At 36.7% G+C, this 24,311-nt stretch overlaps 1 protein-coding gene and 1 pseudogene across 3 annotated transcripts; both read right to left on the reverse strand.

The window, feature by feature from the left end:
* Positions 1-8,567: 8,567 nt before the first annotated feature.
* On the reverse strand, positions 8,568-11,812 carry LOC143545648 (uncharacterized). 2 transcript variants are annotated; one of them, XM_077037494.1, is made up of 5 exons: positions 11,456-11,812; positions 11,319-11,377; positions 9,672-9,789; positions 8,711-8,795; positions 8,568-8,680 (listed from the first exon to the last, which is right to left on the reverse strand). In XM_077037494.1, exons 1-4 carry the CDS (start codon positions 11,683-11,685, stop codon positions 8,717-8,719), a joined length of 486 nt encoding a protein of 161 aa, XP_076893609.1. In that variant the 5' UTR covers positions 11,686-11,812; the 3' UTR covers positions 8,568-8,680; positions 8,711-8,716. The 2 variants fall into 2 exon arrangements, with proteins under 2 accessions (XP_076893609.1, XP_076893608.1); XM_077037493.1 differs by having other exon boundaries at positions 8,568-8,795; positions 11,456-11,808.
* Positions 11,813-14,177: 2,365 nt separating this feature from the next.
* LOC143545649 (putative beta-1,4-xylosyltransferase IRX10L) lies at positions 14,178-23,805 on the reverse strand (annotated as a pseudogene). The gene is made up of 4 exons (XR_013137471.1): positions 23,471-23,805; positions 16,473-16,860; positions 14,898-15,120; positions 14,178-14,766 (listed from the first exon to the last, which is right to left on the reverse strand). The product of XR_013137471.1 is annotated as a putative beta-1,4-xylosyltransferase IRX10L (transcript).
* Positions 23,806-24,311: the final 506 nt, after the last annotated feature.

Consider the following 24,311-nt stretch of genomic DNA (forward strand, 5'->3'; position numbering starts at 1 on the left):
GTGGTGGGTCCTGCTGATCCAGTTGGTTTCTGCGCAGACGTTCCTTTAGTTTAGTCTTGCGGGTTCAACCGCGCAGACATCCGTTAAGGAGTCTTGCGGGTTGAACTGCGCAGACGTCCCTTTTCAAGGTGAGTCTGTGGGTCCAACTGGGCTCTGCTGGGACCTACCTCTTCAGTGTGGCAAACACAACTCACAGACTCAGAGACACATCATCACCGTCTAGGGTTCCAAAACTGAACCCGGTAACAGTCGTAATTGGAGCACAAAGGGCGGATAACATCACCCTCTTCTTACTTCTGCCACAACCATGGACTACCGAAAGTCGCCGGTCTCAGCCACCACCGTCGCCTAGGGTTCCAAAATGGAACCCGACAACAGTCAGAGCATCCCGTCGCCTAGGGTTTACAAAATCGAAGTCGGCAACAGAAGAACTGGAGCCGTAATCGAAGTCACAGCACCAAAGTATACCACAGTAATAATTTGGGTACCCAACAACATATTAATGGAAGCCATAACAGACGAATGCGGAGCCACAACATCACCAACATACTTCCGCCACCACGATACACAACCGGTGGCTGGATATGCTGATAGCTTTCTATATGAGAAAGTGGGGAGAACAGGTGTAAGGTTCACAACAACACCATGGTCACGCTCATCTCTCTCTCTCTCTCATCTCATCAAAAGATAAAGATAACTGAATAGATAGACAAGTGGGTTACTGGGCTTTATGAGGTGTAAAAGGAAAAAAGACACGTGTAAGGTAACAAAGGATGGACTGAAAGCTAACAGGTAATGCACACGAATGTTGTCTTTTAATATATATATATATATTAATTTTGTTTAAATATGCATATAAGATTAGAAATATTAAAAACCTTTAATAAACAAGCATATATAAACAAACAAACATTAATGAACATCGTAACTGTTTGTGTTCGTTCATTTAGATAACTGAACAAAATTCCATGTTCATTAATCCTGAACCCTGATTAATCGTTAGTCTCTATCCCATCACATGACTAGTGGCTAGCGATGCCTACAACATTGGCCAAGAGGGACAAACCGGCTAAGGATGCCAATCTTAACCGATATCTTTTGGGCTCTGAACATGATAAAAACACCTTCTGACTGACTAACCATTACTTCATGTACTAAAATTTTATTATAAATTAAACAGGTTTGGTTGAAGCTGTTTGGGTTTGTTTTCCTTCTGTTTGATTTATAATAAACTTTTAGAATTCATATAAATTAAGAAGTTGGTTTTGACATAATTTTATATGAAATTATTATTTTTTAAATTTTTTTTTTTATTTTGGGTGGTTCACATTTCTTAGATTGAGATTTTGGGCGGTCACTTTGGTATTAGTTTTGGTTCTTTTTTTAGTTTTTTGGGCTGCCTATGCTGAGGCCCGGCTACCCATCCATGATCCAGATGTTTAATTCACAAGTTACTCATGTAACTCATGTTTATGTAGTTTTTTGGGTTGTCATACTGATCTCTGTTAGTGTACGTGTAACCGAATAGAACCAATATCGACCAAAACTAAATTCCTATTGCATAATGCGAGTACATTCGACTATTTAATTAATAATTATTAGAAAATTTTAATGTGTCTACCGAGAAGGAAGTGTCATCTCTAATATATTTCTTATCCATTTAATGGTCGTACTTGACTTGATTATTCACAATCTTATGGAAAGAAAACAAAATTTGTGAAGTAAAATGCATTTAGTTAATGAGTAAAAAAAAGGGTTATCATTTAATTGTATTGTCATGCTATATATTATATTTGTATCCTTAGAGGCCCTGATCGTATATTTTCTTTAGTCTTCAAAACAATATTGAATTGAACACTTTGAAAAGTTTAATATACATGGATTTGAAACTAATTATTCATGGTAAAACTAACCATGTAATGTAACGAGTCGAGCTTTAGATTAGTTGATGTAGTTCACATTTGGTGTTGAGCAATTGTTGTCGAATGGGTATCAGTAACTTTAACTAAACCCGACCCGTCCACAAACCAAAACCGGAATTTCTGCCGGATACTACTATAGATCATTAAAAGTACAAAACCGAGACAAATAAACGATTTTGTTTCTTTTAAAAAGAAAGAAACCATTGGGCTTGGGCTTTCATCATTAAATGGAAGCCCAAAGAAACCACCACATAAATAAATAAGCAAAGAAACCCTAAAATTCTCTTTGTTACCTTCGTATCCATACGAGTATACGACACTACCAATGGCAGCTGCAAGCTGGTAAACACACACACTCTTTCTTCATTTTAGATTTTAGTAGTTGCTCAATAGAAGAAGAAAGAATTGTATCTATCGATCTATCTATTTGCATTATGTTTCTTTGATTTGCTTTGATATCTTGTTCAATAGATTTAGATCGCTTGCATCTCTACCGTAACTAACTGTTAGATTTAGTTCGTTTGCATCTCTACCATAGACTTAGTGTACGTACGGTGTTGGTGTGTTTATTACTATATATATATCTTCAACCATAGTTGACTCATTTTGACCATATACTAGCAGCTGTTAGATTTAGATCTGTACCGTACGGACGTGTTGGTGTATATATATCTTATCTTCAACCGTAGTTAACTGATTTTGACCATGTACTAGCAGCTGTTAGATTTAGATCTGTACCGTACAGTGTTGTTGTATATATCTTATCTTGAACCACAGTTGACTGATAATTTAGACCATCATACTACTTATTATGTTTATGTTAAATCTATTCTTACTGTTTGTATCCTTAATTTTGGCATAAGCCAGATAAGGAGGCCTAAAAGACTCGAAGCTTTGGAAAACTGGTTGAACATTGTTGTTATTATATTATTATTATTATTAACTTTTAACACTTAAAGTTCATTTTTATATACTCATACATGTTAATATATAATATTGTGTTCTTGTTTCAGACTTGCACCATGGACGTAGACCTGAACGGTAAATCATTTCATGACGATCTGATTAAGGTGACTCGAACTTTTGCAGGTATATTTAATCGTATGTAATTGTTAGAATGGTTAAAATATACCTGCAAAAGTTCCAGTCACCTTATCAGATCGTCATGAAATGATTTATCGTTCAGGTCTACGTCCATGGTGCAGGTCTGAAACAAGAACACAATATTATATATTAACATGTATGGGTATATAAAAATGAACTTTAAAGTGTTAAAGTTAATAATTATTATTATAATAATATTTTCTGGAAACTTAAAAGTATGAAGGTTACATGCTATGAATGTGAAGCTGATGGGTCTCAGCAAGTCTCGGTGAGAAATTCAGATTAAGGCAATCCAAGATGTTCTAGTTAGGGTGTTCATCGGATTATTCGGGTTATTCGATTTTAAAATTTTTAGACCTTATCCGATCCGACCCGAATCTTATGGAATTCAATTCGGATTGGATCCGGATAATATCCGAATAATTTGAAATTATCCGAATAATCCAAAATAAAGCTAAATTTTTTTTCTATTTTTTTGTTCCCAACATTTAATAGTTTAGAACCACAATAAGCATACAATCCGGAAAATACGAATTACTCTTAACATAAATTTAAAGTTTAAACTTCAAATAATAGTCTAAAATATATACCAAACCGGAAAATACCAATAAAAACATGTTTTTTATTCGGATATCCGAATAATCCGCAATCCGAATTTTTTAAAATTCCATATCCGAATCTGATCTGAATATCCGAATTCGGATCGGTTTATTTGGGTTTCGGTTCGGATTTTGGTTTTTTTTGGGTTTCGGATTTCTTGAACACCCCTAGTTCTAGTCACTAGTATGATGTGATTGGAGTTTGATAGGTTGTTGAGATATTAATCTATAATTTTACTTGAAGGCATACATCCATATTTTGGACATGTTTATCGTATGTAATTGTTAGAATGATTGAAATATAATATGAACTCTCTCTCTCTTGAGTATTAGTAACTTGGTTATCCAGATCACCAATAAACTAGTTATTAGACTGCAACAGTCTAAAAGGCTCGTGATTTTGAGCTGGCTTGGCTCGAATTATTAATTTTACCTATACTTTTATTATGTTATGTGTTTGTAATCCGGCCCGTCTCGTCCCACAAAAAACCTGCCATGTTTAGACCCATTACCCTGCCAAATCGGGGCAAAAATAATGAATAGCAGGAGCAGAATCTGTTTAATAAAACATAAAAACTAATTATATTATGTTTTGAGTATTGATCATTAATCTTCAATCCTATTATTTTCATACTACACAGCTGCTTACTCTCAAGGGTTTTAGCATATTTAAAACAATAGTTACAATACAACCATAGTTGTCGTGCTTCATGAACTGAACGTTAAAAGCCAAGTAGTTAAATATTATTTATGTAGTGCCACAAATGAAAATGATATTCTTAAAAGGTCAAGTGATGCAATTTCATAGAAGCTAGCTTTTGGTGTGTTGAAATACCAATTTGAATAAATCAGAGTGGATGCTCATATGAGTCATGACTGTAATTCTTCTACTGCAACAAGGAATCAGATTCATCATCTGATCAAATGCTCATATGTCAACTAAGTTTAAGTTTAAATAAAGCTATTATTCTTGAGGTTGCATAAACATTAAAGATACACTTACTTTTGACTCGTTAAAGTTGCCCTTTTTACCCGGTTGGATCCCTAACCGTTTATAAACAAAAATGACAATCAGCTTTATGGTTATATAAAAGGATTATGATAATTATGCAGACTTCTTTTTTCATTATTTATTTAATGTTTTAACTGTAACTGGTTACCAAAACCGACCTCGAACCACCCAACCCAAAGTCACGAAATATGAGTAAACAAAACCCGAATTGCATTGCCTGACCCAATGTAGTCCTAGCTAAAACCTGATCTGGGTCAGTTTCGGTTATTGATTACGGTTAAGAAAATAGCAAATGGTCATAGGCTCATAGCTTGAGTCTTGGGTCCGTTTAGGGAACCGATTACTACGATTAAAAAAATAAAAAATGAAAAGGTACAAGGAAACTCTTTGTTCTCAGGTTTCGATATTCACGGGTCGGGTTGTTTGGGTTTTGGGTATTGTTTAGTCAGTTTTCGGGCTACTTCGGTCAGGCTCGAGTAAGTCAGATGTTGTTTACTTATGTTTCTTGTGGTTTCGGGTTCGAGTAGGGTAGGTGAAACATTCTTACTCAACCTATATGTTTCATACTCCCTTGTTTATCTTAACCTGGTGCGTGTTTTTACCGTAATCAAATAACGATCTATTGTAGATACTCATTATACAGCTTTATGGTTATAATTTAAAATTTTCCACCTCGGCTCTTCACGATAACGAGCCTCGTCGGTTACTGAGGCCCGGCTACCCTTTAGGCCAGTCCTGATCCAGATGTTTATTTCACAAGTCACTGATGTTTATGTCAACCCCATTATGTAATATGATGTTCTAATCTCCAACCTTTTTTCTATTTTATAGTGGTCTAATTAAAGTCTAATAACCAAGTTATTATTAAGCTGATTGTGTTTCAAAGCATTCTAACAATTACGTGTGATTAACATGTCAAAACAGCACAAGAAATTATATGATAGGTATCCTTAAAGTGAAAATATAGAAAAAACAAGTCCATTAATTTTAACTAAATCCAATATTATTATGTCCTATAAAACTTCAATCACATTATACTGCATCATTTAATTTGGATTATTATCACCCGGTATTAGTATCGAATCTTCCATAGAACCGGTGATCTCTTTGAGATTACTAAGACGCTCGTCACAACCTTCTGCATTCCCTGAACATCCTAGGTGCTTGTGAGCAAAGTTGCTTTCATAATCGTACCCATTACCATCGTTTCCATATCCTAGGTGCTTGGGTTCTTCTTCTCCAAACCGCAAATCTACCACCTTTGCATTCTTTCCAGCTTTCTTCATATATTTGATAAATCGGCCAAAATTGGTGTAACCTGAAATACTAATTATCGTCCCATAGTTCCCCTGTTTGGAGACATATACTCCTGTTCAGCCATAACCAACATGTTTATCAAAAACTTGGAAAAACAATGAATAACTATAGGTTTAGATACACATAAATCAAACAAACTTACTTTCAACACATTTTAACACCATTTTCATCGTATGAGGAAAATATTTATTAATCTCTACCTTGATGGTGAAGTTCTGAAACAAGAAAACAACATATATTAACATATGATTACACAAATATGTATTGTATGTGTACAAAGTTAATGACCAACCACGAATGAAAGGTGTCCAATCTGTTTGGGCTTCTTGAGTTTCTTGAATGCCTTCATAACTGGTAGGTTTGCCAAGAGGATGGAAACGTTAGTATCACAATAGAAACATTATATTTGGAAGTGATATTATTTGTTTCAGTGATTTTTTTTAATCATCATAATTGTTTTGTTTTGTTTTGAAAAGTAAATAAGTAAAATAGCTAGAATTTATAAAACTGTTATATGATATTAAATTCTTTAATTTGACAGATTGTGTTGGGTTGAGATATGACGATGAAACTTTGATTTTATTAATTTTGATAGATTTGATAATCTTTCATTATATTTTATATTTTGTTAAACCCGACATTGGGTTTTGGCTGCGTCGACCCAACGAGTATACCCGACACCCGTGGGTAAACCTAATGGGCAATTACCCGAAAAGTTTGAAACAAACTTTAATAATCGGGTATGGATTTGGGAATACCTAAACCCGACTATTGCCATCCCTAATTGAGCATCATTACAAATCATAAAATTTTTAAAAAGAACAAACCCGACTATTACCCAACAGGTTTGAGACAAACTTTAATAATCGGTTATGGGTTTGAGAATACCTAAATTAACCCGACTATTGCCATGAGCACCATTACAAAACATAAAATTATACAAAGAACAAAAAACTGTGATTAAAGATTTGTTTTTATGAACATAAAAATTAAAAACCATCAAACTAGCTAATTTGTTCTTGTATGTTTCAATTTTATAGTTTTATCTAAGTTGCATGTTATATAGATACATGAACAAACAGAACTAACTAAGGCACAAAATTAATAATCACCTACGTTTGCATGATATCATGATCACTGTTTTAATTAGTAACTAAAAAAAGGTTTATTTAATTTGTGTTTTGCGTATATATAATCCACGTACATATGCTTCTTCTTATAAAAATCGATAAACAATATTATAAATGATTAATCCATTGTGGTAATTACATGTATGTATAAATTAGTAAAGGATCGAACCATGGGTTTGTTTACCTGTGCTCATGATTGAAAAAGAAGTCATCGTTCTTGGACGGATGTCTTGAACAAAGAAAAAGAAAAAAGAATGGTTTGAGAGAATGAATTGAGTTGGAGATTAAATATATAGCTTTATTCCATGTTGTAAATAGGAAAGATATTCTAATTTAATTAAGCAAAAGATTATTCTTTCATAAATATATTTATTTTATTTATTTTATGTCCTTGTAGTTCCAATAAGTTGTTGCAATGCGAATACCCTCACTTTCTATGAATACCGTATAAGCATAAACTATAAACTTTATAAAAATATATTGTTTCTGTAAATAAAAAACAGTAAAAGGATCATATGATGATGATTCACTAGCTTTTATTTATTTACTTGAGAACCCATAAAAAATAAAAAGAAATATTGGATTTTAATAATTTTCAAGTTTGACCTATTGTCCGACACTAAGCCCGATTTAAAAAATATTTTATGATAGTCCCAACTTTCAACCTATTTTCTTTCAATAATCCCAAGCTAACTCCGTTAGTTTTTGCTGACTGAACCGCTTATGTGTCAAAAAATAATTTATAAAATAAACCACCACCGATTGTGACTACTTGTCTCCCATCGTGTACCTGCCACCAACATCACGCCGTTGGCCCAAAATAACCTTTTTTGATTGGCAAGCTCTAACCCTAACCTATTATGACTCGAACGGACCCGTTCTCATCCGTTAACCGAACTTGTTCTAACCCAAAACCTATTAATCTAGATATAGAGTTGTGGTAAGTAGAGTATCATACATCATGTAGGCATAAGATTACTATTTCACATGCCATTTGATCCTAAAAGTAAATTTGAAAAGTTTTGTAATAGCAAACGACAAAAAAAAGGGTTTATAGGTTAAATTAAGCCTACTTAGGGCACATGTCGAGTAATGGTTGATCAGAAGGTGAGCCCAAAAGGTGTCAGCTAAGGCTTAGCCTGCTTGTCTCTCATGACGCAACTTGACTAGATTTTTTTTTGTCTTCTGGCGGGACTTATCTCGTCTTCCGAGTTCCGACAAGAGTTTTTCTTTGTGGCTTTCGCCGAGATTTTCTTGATGCGTGGCAGAATTTTGTTGGTTGAATTTCTCGTCTAGTGATGATTAGTAAGTAGGCAGGTCATCTGGATTCAAGGTGAACAGTTTGGGGAAAACGTTAAATAGACATTTTGTTTACTTTGACTAGTAAAAAGGGCATTTTGGTCCTTTTCCCTTTTAATATAGAAGCTTTATTTTGTCAAATGAATGCAATGCAAACATGTAACACTTAGATATACCAACATAATAAATAAGATACATCTTGATTTGATTATATGAATATGTTGGATGATAACCAGATTATACAAAATTAAATGAGAACAATAATAATCAGAATCTACAAAACTGAAATCAGATTATAACTGTGTTTTGTGCACATGTTTATGGAAAAAGCTTCTAGAAAGTGTTGTTGAGGTAGAAGTACAAGCCAGCAAGTGCAACTACTCCAACTGCAATTGCAATTGGCAATGCTTTCCTGAAAGGAAAAAAAAAGGTTTATAAATATATTAAAATATATCGGTAATTTGCGTGTATAAGATGAGGAGTTGATCCATGAGTTAGCAGACTTTTTATATGGACCAATTTGAATCAAACTTAAAAAGGGCATAACTAGGTATATGAGTGGAACTGCGGGGCCCATTACCAGTCAACAGAAATGTCTCGACAAGCGGACCTTGTGACAAACAACCATAGGTGGTTTGGTCTAGCTGTCAGACCCAAATTCCATCATTTAGGCACTTAGTTCAGCCATAGAGAAAAGACTTTATTTCTAAGTTTCGTAACGTTCAAACATTTCAAAAAATAGTTTGACTCTTTTTTAGAGGTGCACAAATTGGTTTAAAACTCAAAACCGGGTTGGGTTGAAACTGGTTCGGTTTGGTCAACAAAAGTCAACACCGATTTATGATCGCTTTCGGTGCGGGTTAAACCCGGTTTTTTTACTAGGTTACGATCAGTTTCGGTTCGGGTTTTGATCGGTTTCAGTTCAGGTTTTGACCGGTTTTTGCCGGTTTTGTGGAGAAAATTACAAACCGGTTCCGAACCTACATTTTCAATCTGTTCCAAACCGGTTTCTATATAATCAGTTTCAAACCGGTTCGGTTTCGGTTCGATTTTCGGGTCAGTTTAGTTAACCGGTTTATTTGCCCACCTCTACTCGTTTTCTAGTTGTCCTACATAATTCAGACCCTTAATTAATGCATTATTTTCATGTTTCCATTTTCGTTAAAATGTGCAAACCCGCAAAATTTAGAAATCCCAATGAGCTCTATTGTAATCGTTTCAGTATTCAAAATTCAATAAACATTTTTATTGCTTCCGCTCTGCATCATTTCATGTTTAGAAGCCTTACCCGACGGCTTCATCTCTCTGGAGTTCGGCTTTCCGGGCCTTTCTAACATCTGTTGCATTGGCATTTTTGGTCACAGCAGGTGTGTATTCCCTGAACCTTCTTTTTGGTGCACCACAAACTGCAATTATTCATACATGTAACATTAAAAGAAAATGTGATTTTTTCACTATTATATACAATACTTATATAGCCATATGTTAATTACAAAAATCTTTTGCACCAATCATCAGTAAAAAATTCAAAACTACAACATATATGTCATCAAACATCCACTCATAACTAATAAGTGCTAATATTGACATATTGTCCTTAGAGCTAGCATAACAGGTCAGACATGACAGGACATGGTTACCCGTGGTGCTAACAAACACAACATAATAGCTAACTGTGTCATTAAAACATTGAACCAGTTTGGAAACGGGTTACATGACCCCACCTGTTTATTCATAATCCTTAACATATTTCAGACAAAAATCCAAGTACGAAGCGTAATGTAACTAAGGCATATGCCATATATTTTATTTTTTAAAATAAAAATAGGTTTAAACAAGTCATTAACAGGTTAACAGGTGTTCAAACTGTTTGGACACGAATTTAACCGTGTCTTGAACGTGTCGACATGTTTAAGATACAAAACTAGTTAAGCTCAAACCCAAACTTGTTTAACTCCGTGTTGTCTTGTGTCGTGTTAACAGATCCATGTATTTAACAACTTATCATCTACTTTAACTTTAGGTATATTGGTTTTTATTAATCCCAACTATCATCTTTTGGTCACTGTTGGTCCCAACTAACGAATTGGCTGCTGACGGTTCCAACTTTTAACGTATTTGATCCTAACGGTCCGCGACTAACAAAATCCTAACTCCGTTAGTTTCAGGTCGTATTTGTTCCTAACGGTCCGCGACTAACAAAATCCTAACTCCGTTAGTTTCAGGTCGCCGGAAAAACGTTTTTTTCCCCGGAAAACTCAATGTTTTTGTCCCAAACATCTTGGTAGCCTAGTATCGGACCTCTAGGAACCTTTTTTCTAGTGAAAGCCTCAATTATTAAGGTCGTCGGAACCCTAGAACCATTGTCGGAATTGGTTAATGGTGGTGGTTGGTTGGCTGTGTGTGTGTCAATTGGTGGTGGTGGCGGTGTTCAGGTGGTGTTTTCTAGCAAAAAAATAAGACTTTTTCGGCCAAAAACGTTTTTCCGACGACCTGCAACTAACTACATTATGATTCTGTTAGTCGCGGACCACTATGAACAAATACGTTAAAGATTGGGACCATCAGCAGTCAATTCGTTATTCAGGACCCAAAAGACAATGGTTAGGATCAGTGGCGAAGCTTGGACTAAGATACCGGGGGGCGAACTCAGAATGTATACAAAATTTCACAAACGGAGGGGACTGGGCTCAAAATTTCGGCTAAAAACGGCTAAATTTACACTACGCATAAAAAAATTCGGACGAAATCGAGTAAATTTACACTACTGCAAAAAAAAACAGGGGTCAGGACCACCCCAGCCCTAACTAACCTTCGCCAGTGGTTGGGATTAATAAAAACCAATATACCTGCTGCTGCTACTACTACTACTACTAATAATAATAATAATAATAATAATAATAATAATAATAATAATAATAATAATAATTCATACCTGGGCAGAAGTATTTATCAGGAAGCTTTTCAAAGGGTGTTTTATCATTATAAATATACCTACACACACACAAAATTCAATACAAAACATGATCAAAACAACCACTAGCTACAAAACACAACAATATACAAACTAACCCGCAGTCACGGCAAATGTAAGCTTGTTTAGAAGCCGTCCGCATGGCGAATTTAGGCGCGGAAGCTGGACGATCACGAGGAAGCAGTAACTGAAGAGAAGGTGACAAGGAAAACGATGAATGCATTGCTACATGGTTAGATGAACCGCGTAGACCGGCATTGGTGGTGGTGGTGAGTGGTGATGGTCTGGTGGTTGTTGGTGGTGGCCTGAGTGGTGTCTGGAGAGCCATGTATGTTTTGTTGGATGATGATGGTGTTAAAGAGATAAGTAATAAGATAGATGTTGCATGTGTTGTATTGGTTGTTTAGATGTTTTGTGGGGAAGCGTGGATGCCATACTTCCCACATAATTGAATGTACTAAACTTTTTGCTTATTATTATTATTATTATTATTTTATTTATTTATTTATTTATTTATTTATTTATTTATTTATTTATTTATTTTTTGTTTTCTAAAGGTTTCTTGAATGTTTGTTTGGTTGTTTGTTAAAAGGGTTTTTGATTGTCCTTTTTGGAGAAAAAAATGGGTTTGGATTTTAGAGGCAATTTGGTTGATTTTGTCTTTTGGAATAGAGGTAGAGATTTGGGTTCGATTCGTGGGTTGGAAAGGTTGGCTGAGTAATCAGGGGCGGAATCATGTAGAATAATTAAAACCCTGTAAGGTGTAATGTATTATTGATCAACTATGTATAGGAGTACAATAAGATAAATACAAGGAATCATAATCAAATACAATCTCCTAATTAAGGTAACACTATAATACTAAAACTCTAATAATATATTCTATAATATTCTCTATTCTCTAATATTCCACCGCAGTCAGAGCGGTAAGAAATCGGACGCTCGAACTGAAGCGAAAAGTTTGTGAAGATACACGATCGGCTGTCACGTATGGCAGGAACTCGATCGGTTGTAGGATCTAAGAAGATCGACGACGTTTTGACCGTGGTCAGGCGGCTAGGGATAATGACAAAAGCTTCTACTGCAAAGGCAAAAGCTATAATTTAGTCGGCCGAAGCAACGACTTGACAGCCCATTGTGGCAATTTGTTTCTTCCGAAGAATAAAACTAAATAAATAAAAACTAAAAAACAAATATAAATAAAAATTTCAATAGTTAAAAACAAAACCTCTATGTTTCTGTCTCGTTCGTTCTTATTTTTTTTTAAATAATAAATAAATAAAACAAATAACTTTTAAACAGAATAGGATAGATAGTAAAAAAAGGAAAAAGAAAGAATATTAAAAGAAAAAACAAATAAAGATTAAATAAGAAATCCGGCTGGGTTCTACTCGTAATTGAACGGAATGAAAACCGGTGGCAGCGGTATCGTTTATTTTAGCCCGAAGGCATGTAAATATGATATAGAACAGCAACAAGTAAAGAGTCGAGAGAGGGTGAAAACAAATATATCAAAAAAGAGAAAAAAAATAATAAAGATCAAATAATACAAAATTGGTTCTCAATGTTTGAAAAGTGATTATGCATTACGCCTGGAACCAAAAAACAAAATTGGGTAGTTGGCGAGCGGTGGCGCATAGACCATAGTCAACTATATATTGTGTGTGTAAACGTCCCCGGGGCAGGACGAGATTGAGAAGAAGAGAAAGACAAGCCAGAACCTTATGGCTCTGATACCATGTATAATAATGAAAACCCCGTAAGGTGTAATGTATTATTGATTAACTATATATAGGAGTACAATAAGATAAATACAAGGAATCATAATCAAATACAATCTCCTAATTAAGGTAACACTATAATACTAAAACTCTAATAATATGGGAGCAATCACCATAATTTGTCAATTTAGAGCTAGTGACGGAGTGATAAGGGAGAGACTTGGTATTCCATGTGACTCGGGTTCGATTCTTGCCCCTAACATTTAGTTTCAAAGATACGACGGGAGACTAGTCGAATAGGTGGTTTTCACTAGTTGAATCCTTGAACTGAACGAGTTTTATCTCACCGCACTGTCATGCATTCGAGCGAGTTTTCACGAACTTTGGCTTCAAGTGAGGGTTTTCCCGGATTAAAAGTCGAGTGTAACCCGATGTGGTGAATTTAGCCAATAGTCCATTTGAATATTCGTTTGCCGTTCAAAAAAATATATATGAAAGCCATATTTTTTGTGGAAAATACATGAGTTGGACCTCTTAGTTGTAGTCAAAACATAATAGAGCATTATGTTGACGCTGTGACTAAAAAGTTCTGGTTTTGTCACCATAACCCCATAAGTTACTCGTTGAAGGCTCAAGGATCTACTCGTTTCATCACCTGGCTGATGTTTAATAGTTATAAGTTAAAATCAAATCTACAATGGATATTAAAATATTTATATTTTTATAACTGATTATCTTTTGTTATTGAAAAACTCATTGTACCTTGCTAACCAATATAAATAGAAAAATTGCAACTTAGTAGGTGGCGTGTTAAGGTATGGTATAAGCATCAAAAGGAAAAGAACCCAAATCACCTAATAAGCTATGGATGCATATTATATCAACTATAGGGTTTGTAGTCTAGCTGTATCAAGGCCCGCATATTGAGTTGACCACATAAGATTTAAGAGTCGGAATTAGAGTGCTTGTGAGTTAACCGTTACAAAAAAAAGAAAAAAAAAAAGGGGGTTCAAAGTCCATCATCCACTATATGAGATCAACTACACTATAAAACACTAACAACCCAACAAAAAAAAACCCATGCACCACTCCATTGACCATTAGTACATGCCTATATGATTTTGTTTATAACCAAACATTTTACAAACGCAAAAAAAAAAAAAATCATCAAAAGCTACCATGGCTTCAGATCAGCGACAGGACCCGCGGTCCAGTTCAAAACCTTCTCTCCTTTCCTCAAATAAACACTCTTATCATGAGGCAATTTACGCGCCAACCCGTTCAAAATTTGATGAAAAGCGTCCCCCGGTTGAGCCGGATGTGGGAACAACATGGCTTGTTTCATCGAAGGATTAGCCAACAATCTTTGTTTCCTTAAAATAACTTCTGTCGGGATCGATGTCAAAATAGTGTCCAGATTCGGGACATCTTTTTCGTCCACGTAAACGCCAATGTCTTCCCATGGGATTGCGTCGGCAAAAGGTAACACGATGTCATCTGCTATGATGACGGGGATGCAACCGAATATAACTGCTTCGACTAACCGTGGACTCCATGGGGCCCACCCGAGTGGACATAAGCAGAAGACGGCTCGTTGCATGTCTTCGTAGTATGTTGTTGGATGCTCGGTTGAGATGTCGAAGAGCGGGTTGTCTTTAAAGTTTTCCCACACCGCAGCTCTTGCCCCCCTGAAAAATCACAAAAAACTAAAAAATAAAATAAATAAATAAATAAAATTGTTGTCAGATAAACCCGACCCGTTTTGACCCATAACTCGTTTTAACTTTTAAAATAATATATAAATGCACCTATGGCATACCTTGCATAATAGCCGCCTTCGGGGTCATTTCCGACATCATAAAACAAGCCTCTAAAGTAAACGAAGATGGAGCGAGGAATACTAGGAGGGATTAAATGAGATTGCATCTTTTGAGGTGGGGCGTATGGGGGCACGGTAATCGACCCGTCTTTTAAACAAACATGATTCTTTTGCCCGAATGTTTGGACTAACGTTGCTCTTTGGGTTCGATAGCTTTTTCTTCCTACGATAAATTCCATAATTTAAAAAAATAATAATAAACCACCACAAAATAATATTCACAAAAGTGACTCGAAACTTGATTGTGCAATTATGGCATGTTACTTATCAACGGGTCGATTCAGGTTATGTTTTATCTACAATAGAAACAGGTCGAAAGTTGTCTAGAGTGTACTTTTAATGTATAAAACCTCATAGAATAATTATTAGATAAATGAGAGAGAAATGCAACCTAATCTAACCTAATTTAGAGAAAGAAATGTAATGTGAAAATGATGTATATTTCTCTTAATAATTCAATACAAAGCAAGCCTTATTTATAATAGTTAAGCACCTATATTAGCCAACTAACAAACAACTAAATAATGTAATGAATTCCTATTTATTCTAAACATTAAAAAATTAAAATTATGATATAAGACTTTCATAAAATGTTTCATTCATGTCTTTATTGTTGTGAAAAAATTTTATAACCGGTGAAGCTGAGTGACCTAAATGAAACAATTCTATAAAAAAAGGTCAATAAATAGTAATCATGTACCTAAAATTACAAAGTGTTTCATTTAGGTCACATAGCCTAACCAAATATGAAAATTGTCACAACAAAAGAACAATATGAAACTTGTCTGACATAACTTATAAAGCTAGTTAGTAGTTACTATTTAGCAACATTTTCCCCTTAGGCCCGCACCCAGGTTAGCCATTTTGACCCATTACACAACTCGCCTAGGGCTGTAAACGAACCGAACGTTCGGTGAACAGTTCGTGAACCGTTCGGCGGGAAGTTCGTTTATATTCGTTCGTTTAATAAATAAACGAACATGAACAAGAAATTTCGTTCGATTAGTTAAACAAACGAACACGAGCAGAGCTCTCGTTCCTTCAATTGTGTTCGTGAACGTTCGATAATGTGTTCATGTACGCTCGTTCATGTTCGTTTGTATAAGTTCATGAAAGTTTTTTTGTACATTTATTTATATTATCTAAACATTTTATATTCTTTAATTTATAACCCCTAACATAAAATAGGAAACCATATTCTCACATTGTTTTTGCGTTGTTCCCATTTCCTTACTCATTATTCACATTAATGAATACATCGATCTTAAATTCTCAATCTCTAGGCTCCGCCGATTTTATTTGTGTTCATGAACACATTCATTTCCTTAATGAACGAACACGAACACAAAGTATCGTTCGGTAAGTGTTCGTGAATCGTTCATGAACACGTTATTTCCTTAACAAACGAACATGAACAAGGCCTTGTTCGTGTTTGCTCGGTTCGTTTACAGCCCTAAACTCGTCCATTTTTCCACCTCCACTAAAGACCACAATGAGAAAGTTAAAGATACATACCTGGTAATGAAAACAAGCACCGAAATCATGCGGCACAATAAAGAAGTGATCAGCCCCTTCGGTCCTATTCCAATAAGGCCAATTAGAAGAAATAAGCTGAATCGCACTTCTCATCATTCTCGGTGATTTAAAAGGCAACGGTAGACCGTTTGGTGTTAAATCACAAGTCGTGTAAACCGGGTGTAAAACCAATCGGCTTCCTCTGGATTTAGCGTTCTAACCGGGCTCGACAACAGGAATCTATGCATATAAATTTCGGCAGCAAACATGTGGTTGAGACATCGCTGGTCCTTTTGCAATATCTTCTTGTTGTACTTACTCGGTAGCTCGTAAACAAACACTTTTAACCTTCCAACTCGATCATCTTCTAATACATCCCCAGCACTACCTATATTATTATTCCACAAATGTAAGGCCCCGAACCCGGTGACCCTACTTTAGCGTCGGATTTACTCATAAACACAGTTCTTCAAATCAGAGTTTTTTTTAAAAACTTTTCGCGGAATATAAAAACATCAATCATTTGTTACAAAACATTAAATCTTTTCTTTGATACCATAACACAAAACTTTATTTTTAAAACATCTTTACTTCTTTCTTCAGATGCCAGCCGTTCAATCCATGCCGTGTGTCATCCTCATGCTAACTCTATAATCAGCTCACCTGCGTGCATACTAAAAGTCAGCTACGCTGAGTGAGTTCTAGTTAATCAGGCAACATACAATTTATTCCCATATATTTCTTCCCGTATCCGAAGACACATATTACTACCTTACCCTCGTATAAATATCCATAGGAGGATCGTCACGTAATATCTATTAAAAGAACCATTACCATTACCATACTATATATAAATTTCCATAGGAGAAACACTCTGTATACTTTCCATAGAAGAAACACTTTACTATCCATAGAAGGAACACTATACTTTCCATAGAAGGAACACTATACTTTCCATAGAAGGAACACTATCTATAAGTTATTATTTAATATCCATGTAAAGAGCTAATCACTTCCCTTGACGATACGTGCAATATCCGAAGATCGTTCACGTACCGACAAGCTTTCATTCATAATGTTCATACGTCATCCTTACATTACATACAATATTAAAATCTTTATTTATATCCCGACAGTACGTGCAATATCGAATATTAGTAGGGTTCGGTTCCCTAGTTCTCGAATATTAGTAGGGTTCGATTCCCTCTTCGTTACCATACAACCATACATCATACCTCGAGTATTAGTAGGGCTCGGTACCCTTTTCGTAACCATACAGCCATACATCATACCTCGAGTATTATTAGGGCTCGGTACCCTTTCCGTAACCATACAACCATACATTATCATTTCTTTCTTCTATTATCTCTATCATGTTCATACACATAGACATACATAACATACTTACCTTATACATAGCGTTACAACCTGACAGTACGTGCAATATCCGAAGATCGTTCACGTACCATCAAGCAATCATTCATACATTTCACATTATCCACATAAGGCATACACTTATCTCTTAGGATAAGTGTATTAACAAACATATTGAGTATGCACACAGCCCCGAAAACATAACAAGGAATGGGGCTAGAAACTCACCTGAACTCTGCTTCTTCCTCTGGTAGCTGTAAATCCCTTCTTTAACTGAGCTCGGCTGACTGTACAGGTTACACGTATCAATACTCGCCTGATCTAATCTGGTGGCCTAGTATTAGCTTACTTTAACTTATCGCTTTTAATTTATTTCCTAATCGAACTCGGCTTTAGGCGAAGATAAACCTTAGGCGAACTTGGCTTTAGGCGAAGTTAAACCTTAGGCGAACTTAGCTTTACAGCGAAGTTGTCATCAGACGAACTTGGCTTCAGGCGAAGTTGTCATCAGGCGAACTTGGCTTCAGGCGAAGGCGAACTTGGCCTCAGACGAAGTTACCAGTTAGGTGAACTTAACTTTACAGCGAAGTTGCCATCAGGCGAACTTAGCTTGCAGGCGAAGTTGCCATCAGGCGAACTTAGCTTGCAGGCGAAGTTCATCAGGCGAACTTAGCTTGCAGGCGAAGTTCATCGCTTTGAAGGCGAAGTTGCCCAGACAGCCGCTGTTCGGTTTCTTTCCAGCATTTTGAGCGATTTTAACACCCTTTCTATGGTTCAATATCACTCACTACGCTTCCCGACCATTTTCGGTCGCTTATACACTAAAAGCTTGGATCTTTAAACTTCAAAGATCAAGAATCATACCTTTTTGAGCTTTGTTTGGATCTTGTTTACTTGTTAATCACAACCAACCGCTCTCTCTCTCTCTCTCGGATCTGCCCGATTCTTCCCTTGGCCCGGCCGGCGAAGTTGTGGTGTGTGGTGTGTGTGTTTTGGGGTGTTAGAAAACAAATGGAATGAAAGATATTTTGGGTTTAGGGGATATTTATATCCCTTAAATCCCATGGACCTAAGGCCCATTCTCATTTAACCCGTCTCCATTAATCCAACACTAGCCCGACTCATACCAACTCCTACTCTATTATTTATTTCCTGACAACCCGAGTAAACTTTCCCTCTATTAGTAAGTAATATAATTAATATCACTTTGAAATTTCGGGATGTTACAACAAATTTATACAGACACAAATAATCAGTTGCGGGATAAAACGCAAATTCTCTAGCATATGAATAATCAGTGTTGTACAAAATCAGGATTAAACGGTGATTAACCGCTAGTCGGTGAGTTACTGATTAATTTTCAGCTAATCATAATTTTTTTAATTTTTTTTTTTGTTCAAAGTTTTCATACTTTCCGATAAAAAACATCCAAACGATTTACTATAGGAGATTAATCCTTGATTCGTTCACATTATAATATCGGTACATATATACAAAGCCAAATCCCATATATTTTGGGATTGATCTTCAAACAAATCCTATCTACACATAACATGATATATATCAAATATAGAAAACTGATAATGATCACATATTGCTATTAGACCCCCGCAGTCGTAGCCGGAGGTTCTCGAAGGCTCGGACTGTTCCGAAAATCTTCAAATAGTGCTCTTGGCAGCCCTTTAGTGAAAATATCAGCTACTTGATATCGAGAAGGGACGTGAAGAACCCGAACCAGACCACGCTGAACATGTTCACGGACGAAGTGAATGTCAAGCTGTATGTGCTTCATCCGCTGATGTTGAATTGGATTTCCCGAATTATCGCAGTAGACTAGAGATGCTCGAGTAAGGGGGCAGTGAAGCTCCAGAAGAAGATTGCGGATCCAGCAAATATCAGCGACCACGTTAGCAATACCGCGATATTCTGCTTCAGCACTTGAACGGGAAATCGTGGTCTGACGTTTCGATGACCAGGAGATTAAATTGTTTCCAAAGTAAACGCAATACCCGGAAGTGGAACGCCGTGTGTCAGGACAACCAGCCCAGTCAGCGTCGGTATAAGCTCGGAGTGTGTGGGACGTGATTGGGCCGAGTGTGAGGCCGAGATCGGATGTCCCCCGAAGATACCGGAGGATCCGTTTAAGGCTATCCCAGTGTTGAATGCGAGGAGAATGCATATGCATACAAATTTGTTGAACTGTATAAGAAATATCTGGCCGCGTGAATGTGAGGTATTGAAGCGCCCCTGCTAGACTTCGAAACAAAGAAGGGTTTTCAAATTCCGGACCGGAAGCACTGAGTTTGCCTTTCGTGTCAACTGGTGTGGCAACCGGTTTACACAATGTCAAGCCAGCTCGATTTATGATATCTCTGGTGTAGTTTTCCTGTGATAAGAACATAGTATTTTCCTTTCTTGTTACCGAGATACCCAAAAAATAGCTTACCGGACCCAAGTCTTTCATAGCGAATTCAGACCCAAGACTATTCATGAGAGTCTGATGAAGCTTGTCAGAGGAGGTCGTCAATAAAATGTCATCGACATATAGTAGTAAATAAGCTGTGTCCGGTCCGTTACGGTAGATGAACAGGGAGTTATCACTCCGACTTTGAGTAAATCCCAACGATAAAACGTAATCCGTGAATCGTTGGTACCAAGCCCGAGGTGCCTGTTTGAGGCCGTACAGTGACTTCTTAAGTAGACATACGTGGTCCGGTTGCGTTTTATCTCTAAAACCCATGGGTTGATACATGTAGACCGTCTCATTTAAATTACCGTGTAAATATACGTTTGTCACATCAAGTTGATGGACTGCCCATGACTGTGATAAAGCTAACGAGAGAACGGTCCGAATCGTGGCCGGTTTAACAATCGGACTGAATGTTTCTCCACAATCAATGCCAACCTGTTGTCCCCGACCGTCACAAACCAACCGTGCTTTGTAGCGCTCTAAAGATCCGTCAGATCTAAATTTGTGTCTAAACAGCCACATACTACGAATGACATTCATGTGAGGTTGGCGTGGGACTAACTCCCACGTCTTATTTGTAATAAGAGCATCGTACTCGTTGTTCATAGCGTTTCGCCATTCAGGTGTGGACAAGGCGGCTTTGGGCGATTTTGGTAAGGGTTCGATGGTAGTGGTGTGCAGGTTGAACGTTGGTTTTGGTTTGGAGATCCCGTCCATTGCGTGGGTGCGCATGGTACGAGTCGTAGTGTGAGGGGGCGGGGTTGGTTCGGCTGGAGCAGGAGGCTGAGAGGTGGCTGTGTTGACGGGATGTTGTTTGTTCCAGCTTGAGTAGGTGAGGATTTCGGGGGAGGTAGGGGCTGGAGAGTAAGTTGTCGGTGGTGATGGAGGGTCCGGCTGTACGAGGGTGTGAGGGGGAGCGGAGGCAGGGTTGAGTGTTTGAGGTGGAGTGGCAGTGGGTTGATGTTGAGGTGGGGGTGAAGTATTATCGTGAGTGGTGGAGGGTGTGTGAGAAGGTGGGACCGAGGAGTGAATGTGGTTCCACATGCTCGGATGAGGTGGGTCTGCCAGAAAACGATATGGGTCGTTCAGTGGGGGCGGAGTAGTGGCATACGGGAAGGTTTGCTCGTCAAATATCACATGTCTTGAGGTGATCATTTGACGAGTGGTTAGATCTAGGCAGCGGTATCCCCTATGGTTTGGTGGGTAGTCGAGGAAAACACATGCGTTGGAGCGGTGTTGGAGTTTGTGAATGGTGGTTGGGGGTTTGAGAGGATAGCACAAACACCCGAACACACGGAGATGGTCGTATGAGGGAGAGCGGTTGTAGAGAATTGTGGTTGGGTTACTGAGTTTTGCGGGTTTGTTTAGGAGTATGTTCAATAAGTACGTGGCGGTTTCGAGGGCATAGTGCCAGTATGTATTTGGAAGGTTGGCTTGAGCTAGAAGGGTTCGAACCATGTTATTAATTGTGCGGATTTTGCGTTCCACTTTCCTGTTTTGGGAGGAGGTATAGGGACATGATAAGCGGAAAATCATGCAGTGTTGGGTGAAAAAGTGGTTAAAGGAACTGTTGACATATTCCTTACCGTTGTCACATTGTAATTGTTTTATTCGTTTTTCAAATTGGGTGTGAATTAAATTATAAAAGTGACAAAAGGTATTATAGACTTGGGATTTTCTAGCAAGTGGGAAAGTCCATACGAAATCGGAAAAGTCATCAATAAACAAAATGTAATATCGGTGACCCCCGGAACTCAAAACCGGTGAGGTCCAAAGGTCACTGTAAACAATATCAAAAGGTGCAGAAGTACGATTGCAAGAATCAATAAACGGGAGTTTAACACTTTTCCCCCAAATACATGGTTCACAAATGTTTTTATTAAATTTAGGAAACGAAATAAAAGAAGACTTCTTGAGGGTTTGCAAGGGTTGTGTGCCAGGGTGCCCAAGACGTTGATGCCACAGTTTTTGAGTGATCGTCACATTTGCCGAGTGAGCCTTGACTTTTGAGAGCATCTGTGACGTGAGGAGGTAGAGATCACCGGTACTGTTGCATCTGAGGATATGGGTCCGCGTCTTAAGGTCCTTCACAGAGAAACCAAAAGGATCAAATTTAATCGAAATATATACAAAGCCAAATCTGAGGATATGGGTCCGCGTCTTGAGGTCCTTCACAGAGATCCCAAATCGTCCTTCACAGAGATCACCAGTACTGTTGCTTTGATACCATATAGGAGATTAATCCTTGATTCATTCACATTATAATATCAGTACATATATACAAAGCCAAATCCCATATATTTTGGGATTGATCTTCAAACAAATCCTATCTATACATAACATGATATATATCAAATATAGAAAACCGATAATGATCACATATTGCTATTATTTACAATGAAGTGGCAGGTAAGCGGGCAACAAGTTGCGCACTTGCGCCTTTTGGTCCTAGCCGAGTAGCCGGCCCAAATCGTCCTAGTCGGCTCAAATTGGTCCTAGTGGGCCAAGTGAAAACCTTTTTTTAGAAGGCAAACGGACCTTGGTTTTAACCTGTTAATCCCAATTATAGGTTTTTCTCATTGATTTGTTATACTTATGCTTACGTTTAATTGTTTCTGTTTGAATTATACTATGTGAACTTTTAAGTATTCATGTGAACTTTTATATGTAATTTTTTTGGGTTATTGGATTTAAATACTCCCAACTTTCACTTGTCGGTCGAGAACACTCCCAACTAACGAAATGTCTACTACAACTCCCAACTTTCAGCAAGAGTGAAAGTTGGGAGTATTTAAATCCAATAACCCATTTTTTTAAAAAAAATCCATATATAATTTTGAAAATATACAAATTAAAATTCCAATCTGATTAATCCCGATTAATGCTAGTCAGTGCCCCACCGGCCGACTAACACCTAGTGAGTTCTACAAGATAATCTAAAAGATAAACAAATATAAACTCCATATCAAATGTGATTCAACAAAATCAACAACCTTTAATCACATCAACAAGTATCAATCTTATCAAATCTTCCCAGATCAAGTACTAATAACAAGAACCCTAATTTCCAATCTGACCCAATTAATCCCAATCTTAAAAAATCACAATAATAATAATAATAATAATAATAATAATAATAATAATAATAATTTACCTGAAATTCTTTCAGTTTTTTGACCTTTTCTAAGCTCAAAAGCATCAAGATTCAACACCAAAGCATAAAAAGCCAAGATAATTAAAACCCAGTTCAAATTCATCATTTTGAATAATGGGTAGTTCAAATCTTTGACCCAGAAGCGCAAATTGTTATTTACTTAAATGGGCATAGAGAAAGAGTAAGACAGTTGGAATGTCATTAGAGAAAGTAGTTGTTGGAATAGATAAAGACTGTTTATTGTAAATTGGGTTTAAAATTAATAAGAGAGATGGGTGTGTGGAAATTGCTTAAAGAAACAGGGAAGAAGAACAAGAGGTATCTAAGGTTAGTTTGGTTGTCAAGAGTCGACAGATTTGTTTCTTGAATCTTCATGTTTTTTTTTTTATTTTATAAAACTAGCTGTTGTGACATCTTTGTAGATGAATAAGATATAAGTTTTATTTGTTTTAATTTAATAAATACAATATAAGATTTTTGTTTAATAGGTGTATAGGTTTTTATTAATATTAAATTTCATCTTTTGATAGTTGCCGGTCTTAGTTAATGAATTGGTTGTTAACGATTTTATTTTTTTATCATATTTGTTTCTAACGGTCCGCGACTAACATAATTTAAACATCGTTAGTTGCAGATCGCTGGAAAAACCCACATTTTTCCGCGAATACTCAACATTTTCGTTACAAGCATCTTTGTAACCTTGGACTGGACCTTTAGAACATTTTTTAAGTAAAAGGCCTGATAATTGAGGTCGTCGAAAACCTAGAACCATCGTGTGAATCGGTTGATGATGCTCAAGTGGTGGTGGTTGATTGGTGGTGGTGGTGGTGCTCAAGTTGAG

The sequence above is a fragment of the Bidens hawaiensis genome, unplaced genomic scaffold (genome assembly GCF_021521415.1).
Source record: "Bidens hawaiensis isolate Kalapana, Puna unplaced genomic scaffold, B.hawaiensis_p1.1 tig00013988_1, whole genome shotgun sequence".
In the NCBI taxonomy this organism is placed as follows: domain Eukaryota; kingdom Viridiplantae; phylum Streptophyta; class Magnoliopsida; order Asterales; family Asteraceae; genus Bidens; species Bidens hawaiensis.

What these genes read in the sequence shown, in the direction of transcription:
- LOC143545648 (XM_077037494.1), bottom strand. Translation starts at nt 11,685, where the DNA reads ATGGCTCTCCAGACACCACTCAGGCCACCACCAACAACCACCAGACCA. An exon ending in TACATTTGCCGTGACTGCGG is followed by an intron (nt 11,378 to 11,455) that starts GTTAGTTTGTAT and finishes GTGTGTGTGTAG; the next exon opens with GTATATTTATAATGATAAAA. An exon ending in CAGAGAGATGAAGCCGTCGG is followed by an intron (nt 8,796 to 9,671) that starts GTAAGGCTTCTA and finishes TTTTCCTTTCAG; the next exon opens with GAAAGCATTGCCAATTGCAA.